Source organism: Monodon monoceros, unplaced genomic scaffold (assembly GCF_005190385.1).
Source record: "Monodon monoceros isolate NGI ecotype Baffin Bay Population unplaced genomic scaffold, NGI_Narwhal_1 Super_Scaffold_18, whole genome shotgun sequence".
Taxonomy (NCBI): domain Eukaryota; kingdom Metazoa; phylum Chordata; class Mammalia; order Artiodactyla; family Monodontidae; genus Monodon; species Monodon monoceros.
In genome coordinates, this window is record NW_021703774.1 from 156,692,520 (window position 1) to 156,704,948 (window position 12,429).

At 38.1% G+C, this 12,429-nt stretch overlaps 1 protein-coding gene across 13 annotated transcripts in view; it reads left to right on the forward strand.

Moving 5' to 3' along the window:
• PUM1 (pumilio RNA binding family member 1) overlaps positions 1-12,429 on the forward strand; it is a 130,192-nt gene that overhangs the window by 64,404 nt on the left and 53,359 nt on the right. For all 13 annotated transcript variants that reach the window (XM_029230794.1, XM_029230795.1, XM_029230790.1 and 10 more), the window contains 2 exons: positions 1,247-1,413; positions 3,412-3,682. In XM_029230794.1, the coding sequence (XP_029086627.1) occupies positions 1,247-1,413; positions 3,412-3,682 (438 nt within the window). The remainder of the gene's footprint in view (positions 1-1,246; positions 1,414-3,411; positions 3,683-12,429) is intronic.

Genomic DNA, 12,429 nt, shown 5'->3' on the forward strand with positions numbered 1-12,429 from the left:
GTGTCTGCTGCTTTAGCTTCCATTTGTGATTCCCCACCCCCCCGGCCCCCAAATGAAATTTGGTTGTGGTGACTGGAAATGCTGTGCAGTAGTTCTCATCATCTTCTGACTGGATCTTCCCTTTTACCAGGAGCTTTCTTTTGGTCCAGGTCTATTTGTTTCTTCCTTAAACCAGAAGTCAGTGATGGGGACAAGCAAGATTACCTCTCTCTAGTTTTACAAAAGCAAAATTACTTAACCCTTGGGTAAGGTTTTGCAAAGCTTTCTGTACCATGTCAAGTCACTATACCAAACCTTCTTTTCCTTCTGGAAATCAAGACATATTTGCTTTAAATGTCCATGTCTTAACTTAGAATGTTGGTAAGAGGAGACAGACTTAATTTCCTTAAAAAACAGGACATCAGTATGCTTGGCACCACATCTGTTCTTTTAGGTCCAGTCTTTTAATGTTTGTAGTTTGAAGCACTTCAGAGATAAATTCTGTTGCATTAATGATTCAGCTTAACACGCTCTCATGTAGTCCCTGGTATGGGACAGGCAGTGGAAGGCAACTGGTAAGCACTTCTTAGAGTACTCTTTGTGAAAGAATTTCATAGTTACATTTAACATGTTTTGAAGGATTAAAAAAATCAAGTGTAGGATGTTTGGTGAATTATAGTTTCAGTAAGCCATGAGATATTGGGTGGAACTGGGGTGGTGGTGGTGCAAATTAGCAGGGCATATATCCCAAGATGAAGTGTATAGAGTAATCAAATTGGAATGATGTTAGACCACACTTAGCTCAATATTCAGAAGTAAGGGAGGAGTTTACATCGGCAGTGGAAGTAGGAAATTCATTTTGTAGGCTAAGTACATTCCAACTATACTATTAGCTGCCATTCCTGGGGCTTATTAGGAGTTGAGCTACTCTATAGAGTTAGATTTGAGAGCAGAGAAGTAGAACCAAGAGATATAAAGTTGTGGTTGGGCTTTGGGTAGAAAGGAAAAAAATGGGGTGGTGGGACACTGGGCATGATAAGACTGTCCTAATCTCTGTAACATAAATGTATGTCTGTCTCCCCCATTTGGCAAGACTTTCTGCAGTGTTCCTGCCTCTGTGTTGTCTGTTAATTAGATTGTGATGTCTTGAAAGGTCACGGACACTCTCCTGTTCTAATCAGCGTCTAGCGTAGTCTGGCGTCCACAGTGGAAGCCCACTGTTGTTAGTTGATGATGATTAGTGAAGCTGAAGCTATTTTTTAAACAGGGCCCAAGGGATGCAGACAGTGATGAAAACGACAAAGGTGAAAAGAAGAACAAGGGTACGTTTGATGGAGATAAGCTAGGAGATTTGAAGGAGGAGGGTGATGTGATGGACAAGACCAATGGTTTACCAGTGCAGAATGGGATTGACGCAGACGTCAAAGATTTTAGGTTTGTATGTTTTACACTTCTGATTTTTGAATGGGGGTTATGGGTTTTTGTTTTCATTCAGTTTTATTTTGATTTTAGTTTTCTTTTTCCCTCCCTATGTGTCCTTTTTAATTATTGGGTCTAGTGTAGGCCATACCACAAAGATTGTAAATTAACTGGTAAGGTGGAACTTTGTAAGATTTGTCCATGCCTGATGTTTTGCCAGAACAATAGACTTCCCATTTGTATAGAGCTCTGTAATTTGCAGGATGATTTCATAAAGATTATTTCAGTGATTCTCAAATATCAGAATCACCTGGGATGGGTGCCTTGGGATTTCTCCCAAATCACTATCTTGGGAGAAATCTTGGTTACTAAGGGAAGTGTGTCATATGGCTCTGGCATGTTAGAGTGGAAGGAAAAACAGTTGAGAACTTAAGCATTCTTTTACTTGAGACTTACAAGCTCCCTTTGAGGTAGGCAGGTTAGGTATCATTTTCTTCATTTTGAAGAACCAGAGATGCAGCTCAAGTGACTTGTTCTTAATCATATCCCTTCCATGGAGGCCTCTCATTCCATCTCTGGTTGTAATTGATTTGCAGGTTTTACCCTATAATTTTAATATGCACAGTAATAAAACGATACTGTGTTTATTCTTCATTTATGTAGCTAACCTTTAGTGATGGTATATGATTTTTTAAAGTTTACAAATCCTTAGTCACTCATGTATAGTTAAGAGAATTTAATTTTTAGTAATGTAAGTGTAGTCTAAAACTAATGTGTGTGTACCTACACCCACACCCACCAGCCCACCCACCCCTTATCCTAATAATCTACAGAGTCAAATTAAAATATATTTCGGGTTGTTGTAGAACAGCGTTCAGTTGTTTAGTCTTCCTAACCTAACTTGTATCTTGTGAGTGTAAAGAATTACAGTCTTTGGAAGAAATTTGAGACACAGAGAAATAAACATTTATCTAAGGTCTTTCAGATGAGTTTGGGTAGCCTCTCCATCCTGAATCTCAAGCAGCCTGTGGCATTGTTTTATGGTATTTGACTCTGGGACAGGTGGTAGTGGTAGGGTTTGTGTGTCTGTCAAGGAACAGGACAAGAGCTTTCACTTGTACCAGCGATAAGATTTCTTTTAGGCTTAGAATGTAGTCACAGGCTGCACTCCCTGACTAGAATATAATATTATTCTATATTAGTCTGAATTGGAATAATATAGTCCTGTAATCTTTTTACATAGGGTGATCATGTGTCCTGAATTACCCAGGACAGTATTTGTTTATACCTGTGTCCCAGGATATTTCTTAACACTGCCCTTTTTTTTGCTCTTAGGAGTGTCCTGGTTTGGATGATAAATTACATCCTCATATTACTTTTAATTCTTAGAGTTGTCTCCTTAGCAGGGGCTTATCCTAGATATGAATTTATTTTGTGCTATTTTGTAATGGTCTGCTTCTGGTTTCTTAGAAGGGGAAAAGGGGAGACAGTTTTATCAGTGGCCAGTGGTACCCAGGAAATACACACACACACAAAATTTTCACCTATTAAAAAAATATTTTTTTGAAATAGAATTATTCTCAGATGTGGAATTTCCCCTTAGAAACTACTTTGTCCATTGACTCTGTTTAAAGAGTAGATGTTGCTTTTGGGGGGCATATTTTACTACCTGTATTTTGGGATCTCTGTTCTCATGGATGCCACAGGCAGTGTTTTATTCCCCAGTTCATCCAGTGTTCCTCAAATCTGGGCCCCTTGGTTAAAGGGATTGTAAATTAATAGCAGTTAATGTAAATTTAAGGGGTGGGTTGTGGTGGAGAGGCAAGCAATAGACGAGTCATTTTATAGGATAGAACATATAAGCACCAGAAGGGTCTCCAGTCATTTTGTAGAAATAGTTTTAAATACTATTGGTAATGAGCTGTGTCAAGCACGTTGTCCTTAAACTTAGGTTGCTGTAGTGTCCCTCCCCACTCAAAATAAGGTTTAATGCCCTTTACTTTCTCTGTTTAGCCGTACCCCTGGTAATTGCCAGAACTCTGCTAATGAAGTGGATCTTCTGGGTCCAAACCAGAATGGTTCTGAGGGTTTAGCCCAGCTGACCAGCACCAATGGTGCCAAGCCTGTGGAGGATTTCTCCAACATGGAGTCCCAGAGTGTCCCCTTGGACCCCATGGAACATGTGGGCATGGAGCCTCTTCAGTTTGATTATTCAGGCACGCAGGTACCTGTGGACTCAGCAGCAGCAACTGTGGGACTTTTTGACTACAATTCTCAACAACAGGTACTGTGTGTGTCTCTGTCACTCTCTCTGCTCTCCCTGCAGCCAGCACGTTATTCAAGTAACTGAGAATCGGGTAATGGGAGGAGGGTGGCATTATTTTAGGCCTTCGATAGCCAGTCCTTATTAACCCAACAGTGATGTGGATTACGAAGCCTCTGCATCTTCCCCTCCAGAAGCTTATTCCCATGTTGAGGTTTATTGGCAAGAGACCACCCTGCTCTGTGTACTTCCTTTGGCTCCTCTCTTTCTTCAGGGCCTGGGGAGGGGATGTGGTGGTGTCACCTCTTGTAACACAATCCTCTTGAATGTTAAAGTAATTCACTGAAGATTAATGTGATTGTACTGCTGTTGGTATTTGTTTTTAAAATAGTAAACTCTGTTGTCTGCCACTGTCAGGAGTCCAGTGCCAGATGTCTTATTAGTCCTGTCTTTTAATTAAGTGAGTTACTGCGGGTAACAGACATACCTGGTACCTTTCAAAAGAGTTAGAATGTAATTAGGGGAAAAACACAAATCATGCCACATAAAATCTGCAGTGAAATGACCTGGCTTTTCTTTTATTATTCATAAGTCTTTGGAATATATTGTATGTGTGCCTTCTGGTTTTGAAGGCATGGCATGGCTAACTCTAGGGTTTACTGATTCTTCTGTTTAATTTTTTTTAAAGGAAAATTAGCTGTCTGAATTATAAAATGGGGGTAGGTAGCCTCCTGATCATGTTAAGTACCACAGGTTCTCCTTTGTGGCTACAAGTAGTTTGATGGGCCATGAATTTCTGATACTCCTTAATTTTGGAATATAAATATAAACTTCTAGGTTTGAAAGGTTAAAATCTCATTTTGAAGTTTAGAAATTACATATCTATAATTTTTTTCTATGGTGAAAATTGGGTTATGGTCTTTGTAGATCAGTTGTACCATACTGTCCCTTTAGTTGTCACAAATGGCTGATTTTAAATGAATTTTGTTTGATAGATGATTGGATAATAAAGTTAACCATGTGAAGTGGTTACAAAAACAAACCCCTTTAAGGGATGATGTGATGTGCATAATCTGTGCTCATATCAGATGGATATATTAGGTTTAATTAACCAACTCTTTTTCCAGAGAGAAAGTGAACTAAAAGTGTACACTACTCTCCCCATAGTTCCCAGTAGTTATGCTCACCTTTCCATAGGAATTTGACTTCCTGTGCTTTTTGTCTTCTTTTTAATGTTTTCTCACAATGAATCCTCAAAACAGCACTTTTGAGTGAAGCCAGAAATTACTTCAGATGCTGAGGAGATAATAGACTTCAAGATATTTTGTGTCACATCAGCAAACATAGGGACACACTGTTACTGTAGAATTCAACTTGTTCAGCTTAGAACATTAATGTGGTAATTTCTCTATGTAAATTGAGGTATGTTAAGTGCAGGCTGATTCTAATCAGGTTCCTTTAACCTAGTTATCTCAAGAAGTTTTATCTGAATTCTTTCTTTTACTCTGTCTCATTGGTCTGAACTTCCCCTAGCAACCCTTAGAACTCTAGTCGGCTTTGGTTCTTAGCTTCCATTCCCAGTCTAACCCAATCTAACTCTTTGCTTGTTACTGAAGAAGTGTTTATTTAAGAAGTGTTTGGGCTTCCCTGGTGGCGCAGTGGTTGAGAGTCTGCCTGCCTATGCTGGGGTCACGGGTTTGTGCCCCGGTCCGGGAAGATCCCACGTTCCGCAGAGTGGCTGGGCCCGTGAGCCATGGCTGCTGAGCCTGCACATCCGGAGCCTGTACTCTGCAACGGGAGAGGCCACAACAGTGAGAGGCCCGCGTACCGCAAAAAAACAAAACAAAACAAAAAAAAGTGTTTGTCTCCAACCTCTTATGAATGAAAATCTGATTCTCTTTCATATAATTGTTCTTTACCTCGTAATCAGAGCTGGGATTCTCTTTTGATTTATTGATCTTGGGTTTCAAAATAATTCTATCAATTTTTGAGGAGCCTGGATAATTATTAGGACTTGAACAGAAATGTACTTTTGCATACCCACAAATAGTTAACACAATTAAATCAAAGACACCACCCACTCAGATTTATAAAAACTTGGGTGCCTTTACCATGTATCCCATTTCAGCAGTTTTTGGACGTTAACGTCATTGTTTTGCAAGTTAAACTATTTTTGGGTTCTGACTTCCCATGCATGTCTTGGTTGCTGCAGTATAGGGACAGTGTTACACAGGTACACCATCATCATAGGATGTGATCATTGTTACTTTGTCCCATGGGCTCATAATTCTTGCTATTCTGAGTAGATGGCTGTACACATTCTTGTACTTGGCAGCCTAATAGCATGCCTGGGAACCGTTGGCCCAAGACTCTTCAAGACCCTTAACTTCCCAAAGGCTCCAGCATAAAAGCCAGTAGTAATTAAGAAGGAAGGATCCTTGCTCTACTGTAAATTGGTGTTTGTTCCTACACTTTATCCTTCTAATCTTTTTTACCCTTTTGCTTTTCGTTAACGTTTTATTCCCCTTTCTACTAATTAAAATGGTTCTGATTCTTCAAGGTCCAGTGCTGTTACCTTTCTTGATTTCCAAATCAAAAAGTTGTCATGTCTGTCTCCTTTGAACCCTGTAGTGCTTTGTGCTTCCCTTAAGAAAAGGAGTCATCGTGTTCTGCTTTGTGTTATGATTACATGTCCTCTGCTAGGTTGTAATCTCCTTAGAGGGTACGGTGGGGTCTTGATTCCTCTGTGTCCTCTGCTTTGCTTTAGTGGAACAAATTTCCAGGGAACCTTTTCCATACCCCTATTATATTATCTCAGAACATCCCCCGTATTTAATATACTTCCCAAAACTAAAATTGGAAACTAGCCTTCTAAGAGGTCTGGAGGCTACTCTTTGAGGCCTTGCATCTATTCTAATATGTGAGTCGTTTAGGTCTAGCCCAGTAGGTGTACCTCATAGACAAATAACTGGACCTGTATCATATCCAGTAAATTTACCTCCTGAATCAGTATTTAACCTTTTTACTGTCAGAGCCCTCTTGCCATCTGATCAAAAGCCATAGTCCTCTCATCAGAAAAACATAATTCTTTTGACACTCTATTTTGTGGATAACTTCAGGGAGATCACAGATCTGTGGACTGCAGGTTATAACCTTCTGTTCGCATTTTTTGTTGTCACCTGTAGCCAAGCATATCTTTCGTGAATGGAACGGGCTCCCCCAACCCCATGGCTCTCAGTTTAGTTATTATGGCTCATTTGGTCATTTAAATAGTACAAGGAAATACTGCATGACAAGTGATGAGACCATTTATGCCCATGTCCTAGGGAGAGCATACTCTTAACCTGGGGAAGGAAGGACTTATGGAAGAGGTGGATCTTGAGCTGTGCCTTGCAAGACGTTTATACCAGGAGAAGAATGAAAATTCCAGTGGAGGAAATAGTAAACTAAAGGCTTAAAATTAGAAATGAACATATATGTGTTCAATAGATAATGTAGAAACAAACAGTCACCCTAGCTGGTAGTTGAGGTTGAAGAAAAGTGACTTGTGGGGTTGCATAGATAGTGTTGTGAGTCTTACCGACTTTGCTGTGCTGCCTTATGGTCATTAACAAGACATTTTTAAGAAGTAATGACTTAATTATCATGGTTTAGTTTTTCTGTGCTGAGTGTTAGCTTAGTAGCATTCTTTTGCCCATATTAGTCAGTTAACTGTTGACTGTTGTGTCCTTCCAGGAACTTTAGGTTTTGTCCATAGAGAACAGAGCTAGTGTTCATAGGGTGACTATCATGCATGAAACAATTATGGAATGGTTGAGGAACTAAATGCTAAATTGCTTGGTCGAGGATCCTGTCAGACCAGGGGAGGGCTCAATGAGGATCAAGTTTGCATAGACCTAACTTGAATGACACGTGGAATGTATGTATATTGCTGCAGTTAAGAGAACAGAGGTATGGAGATGGAAATGACAGTGGTGTGGTCATTGGTTGACAAGAGTAGAAGATACACGTAGAAGGTAAAAAGGAGATAGATGCATTTGGTTATTGAGTCCAGGTCACAGAGGCCTTGAGAGCCACGACTGAGTACAGACAATATTAATGATTGTGAGGATTGAACCAAAGATCTAATGTGGCACATATTTTTACATTTTCATCATGGCTTTCTTAAACGGGCATCAGAGGATTTTTTTTTTTTAAGTTTTGAGTTATTTGCTATAATTGGTAGGGTAGCTTTGTGCTTTTCTGTTTGAAAATTGACAAAATAAATAATTCCTTCTTGTGTCCTGTTTCATTTCATTTTATTTCATTTGGTGTAATAAGTTGGTTTCATAAGACAATATCAGCTTATATTTAGACACATAATATAAAGCAGCCTGAAAATACAGAAAAGGTAATTCTCATTTAATTTATTACAATCTAACTGTACTTAGGGATACTTTGGTTTTGGATAGTTAAATTACTTGTCTAGCCACTGTTAACCATAAACTTAACCTGAGATGTATTTAGAGCAGGGATTCCTTTTTTGGTGCCATGAACCCCTTAGCAGTTAGGTAAGATCTCAGACTGAATTCTTAGAATACTGTTTTAAAATGTATAGTGTAAGTAGGATTACAGAGAAAGCCAATTATATAAAAATAGCTATAACAATATTTGACAACAAATTTGTTTGACAGCAAATTTGGCAACAAATTTGCTTCTTTATCATATGATGCATGAGATAGAGATAGTTGTACTAGCCGTTATAATGAGCATAAGCAAGATTTTGAGATGTCTAACAATCATAAAGTAACATGAAAGTATATATGATTTCTATTGGTGATTAAATCACAGATTTGTGGCTAAATTTAATGTGATTTGTTGCCTACAATAATAATTGAAGGACATGCTAAATTTCATGACAATAAAGATAACTTTATCTGCCCCAGGTACAAAGTTCTGGGGTTAGGAACCCTTAATTTAGGGTAGTTTGAAATGCTCGTTGATATCTCTTTCCTCATTTTCCCCTCATTGTCTTCTCTTTAATCCTGGAAAACAAAGTGAACAGCTCACATATACTGTGTTCATACCATTTTGTGTTTTGATGCTTGAGCAATATTCTTTATTTTAATAAATAGCTATGCAATTATCTATTTTACCTAAATATACTTTAGAAAAATATTACTAGGTTTCATTATATTACAGTCATATGTAACAGAAACCAAAGCCAAGATTGGTAATCAGGTGCATTAATCTGGTTAATTGTTGATATTCTTTATTTAGGGTCCAGTTAATATAAAAATAACCCAGTGATGTGGCGTGTTTTACAAAATTGTGTACTGAAGTACTAAAGCTGTAACCTGTTAAGCATGAATTTTAAACAAAGAGACAGTACTCTGAAAGCCCTAGTCAGATGGGAGAGGAAATTGGCATGCATTTGCTTTTTAAAGTGTGGTAGTGATTTAAATGTCATTCTTATGAGACCAAGTGTGTGCATAGTTTTAATATAGGTGTTTAACATTCTTGGCTTTCTTTTCAGTTTATAAATAAGAGGAAGATTATTCTGTCAGTGTCATGCGTACAGTCACTGTTAAAATGCTGACTTTAGCTAGCAATTAGGTCAGTTGAAACTTACCTTTATTGTTACTTGACTTTGCTGAAATTTTAGAATATGATTTTTCTCAAAAGACTAACTTATTTGATGGAAGGATATATTTTTCCTCACCTTGTTTATAAATCATTTATTTTGGAATCCAATTCTTCTTCTGCTAAAAAAATATGAATTTTTTGTTTTTTAAAAAATTGACAGCATAGTTTGTATGTACCTGTTAAACCAAAAATCATTATAATTATTAGTTGATTATTGCAGCTGTTCAAATAACCTGGTCAAAAATGAACTTTGATCTAGAAGCTTCAGACAGTAGCAAACTTCCACAAATTTCATATACTGAGGACTAGCTCCAGGATGTAATTTTTTCTTAAAAATTTATAGCCCCACTATTGATGTAATACTCGTAGTGTTTGAAGGGCTTTTCTCTGTGAATTCTGACAATAGCCCCATGAGGTAGGGCAGCTATTATATTTTTATAGATTTATATTTTTTTTTACAATTTACTTGGGCAGAATTTATTTATTTATTTTTATAGATAAGAAAATTAAGACATCATGAAGCTTACAGACTTAACTGAAGGTCATATACTACCAGCTATGCAAACATCTTTGTTTTGGTTTCTAGCTCCTAGCTGTTTCCTTTGGACCTAGTACTAGAAACGTAAAGCCTTTTGATGCATGGAGTATTCAACTGCATTCTTAGTTTTTTCTGCAAGGAGTATGTTTTTAAAAATACTCATCAACAACAAAAACTAAAAAGGTTTTTCTTTCTTCCCTTTTTGTGACCTGACGGCAGCTGGTGCTCATGAATTCAGTGGGGTTTTGACTTTAACACTGACTCAGAAGAGTCTTGCCTTCTGCTTTCCTTGTCCCCATCCTGGGCTGCCATACTGGGTGATGAGCTGTAAGAGGTGGCCCACAGAAGGGCTTTCTCATTCATCAGAAAGAATATCACATATAAAGGACTTTCAAGTGCTTTATGTGTATTGGTTTTAATACTTAGAACAACCTTATGAGTTAGACAAATCTTTATTGTCCCTGTTAGAGAGAAGAGGAGAGTAAAGCACAGAGGTTTTCCTGCCCAGTGTCTCACACACACAGTCAGTGGTGGAGCTGAGACATGAATGCAGGCTTTCTGGCCCCAGACTCTGTGCTGTTGTCCTCTCTCCACTATGTATATTGCCTTAAACTGGTAAGAAGCCAGGCCTGGCAGTACATTTTATTTTGGGGGGAGAAAGGATAGTCTTTGACATTGGCTAACTCCATATTTAGATATTACTCTTCCAGATTCTGAAAACTTAACAACAATATTTTTATGCCAGCAATTGTTATTGGTAACAATAGTAGTAATAGCTGTCTCTTATCAGGTGCGAGCTGTATGCCAGTTACTATGTTGGGTGTTTTTGACTGCCTGGAATCACTTCTGGAATATAAACCATGCAGGGTATCTTTTGTTAGTTCATATAGTGTCAGAGAAGGGAGTTAAACAAGCTTGCTTGTGTGGTTCCCAAATTATGCCTTCAGGATTTCTTATTAGGAACCTTGATAAGCTTGAAATAGTTGACATATTTTCCCCTGCATTCAGTTTCTTGAATAGCTTATGAATTCTCCCTAAGTAAATGGCAATAAATTGTGGCACATTTATCATTATACTAACCTTAAAATAAGCATTTTCCCCAAGTTTCACAGTATTGTGTTTCTCAGTTATTATTGGCTTACTCTGTGAAAATCATGAAAATGTTGACAGAGTTCAGCACTTTGCCCAGCAGATGGCACTTGTATGAGTTTTTCAGGATCCTTTAGAATCCATCACTTGCCAGTTACCCAATTTTGTTTTGAATAACCTGTATTTCCAGTTAATATTGGACCATTTACATAAAGAAAATGTGCTAGAATTGCTGTAATCTATACTATAATCAAATCTGCCTGTTGTCAATGCATAATTTACTTATGTTAATTGTTTATTGCAAAATGCACTCAAAATAATTCCTTCTCTTTTTGCCATAATCACTGAGATATTAACCAGCTCTCAAACGCAGGATATATGGGTGTTTTTATAGGGCCTATATGTTTTTAGTTAAAAGTAATAGTCCCTACTCTCGGTGGTAACATGGTAGTGAGGACCACAGACTGATGTAATGCGGAATGGTTATTTTATTCACACACTGTGTATTTATATGTATATTTACAGATACAGTACATATGTGTAGTGTTACATGAACTGTTAAAAGCATGTGAAGTGAGGATAAGTCATAATGGAATGGTATTGGAGTACTGTTTTCAGTTAATAAGTCAAGATAACCTCAAGAGTTGTATTCTGAACACACTAGTATCCTTATTTCCCTAACTTCATGTTGCAGCGCCTAGCTAATAATAAGTGCTCAAAAAAATGTTTGTTGAATGAAATGAGTTATTTTATTTGCAGCAGGCCCAAGAAGGGTAGAGGGAAGAGGCTAGCATGAGCGGTGTCTGAGATGTTAAATATTTCAAAAGGTTTTAGGCTAGGAAAATTCCAGAGATCCATTGAAGCGACAGTAGATGTTTAGTGGAACTGTGAGGATTTTCACAACCTTGGAAAAAATTTTTAAACAGCTTTCCACTATTTTACTTGTTTCCTGCCTCCTGGCTGCCTGTCTTGTGGGGGGTGGGGGAGGAGCTGTTGGTAGGAGCACTCCAGAGGCACTGTCTTTGAGGTGAAACAGAAACCAGCCTGGCAATGATCACAGGGTGTAGTTACCAAATAGTACTGGTCGGCTCCCTTCCTGGAGTGAACAGTTGTTTTGATATGTTTGTCAATAGATTCCTATATTTCTTTTTTTTTTTTGCGGTACGCGGGCTTCTCACTGTTGTGGCCTCTCCCGTTGTGGAGCACAGGCTCCGGACGCGCAGGCTCAGCGGCCATGGCTCGAACCCGTGTCCCCTGCATCGGCAGGCGGACTCTCAACCACTGCGCCACCAGGGAAGCCCTCTATATTTCTTTTGAATACTTGATATTTAATCAATGCTTGTAAAGTAGTACTATCTTTTTACCAGCATCATAATGAAGTTTTTCTTTAACCTTTGAAAATAAAAAACTCTAAAGTATTTTTGAAATCTGTAGTACGTGTTTACTTTTGTCATTCATACTGTGAAAGCAGAGGCTTATTTTACTCTGGTTTTTTTTTTTTTTTTTTTTTTTTTTT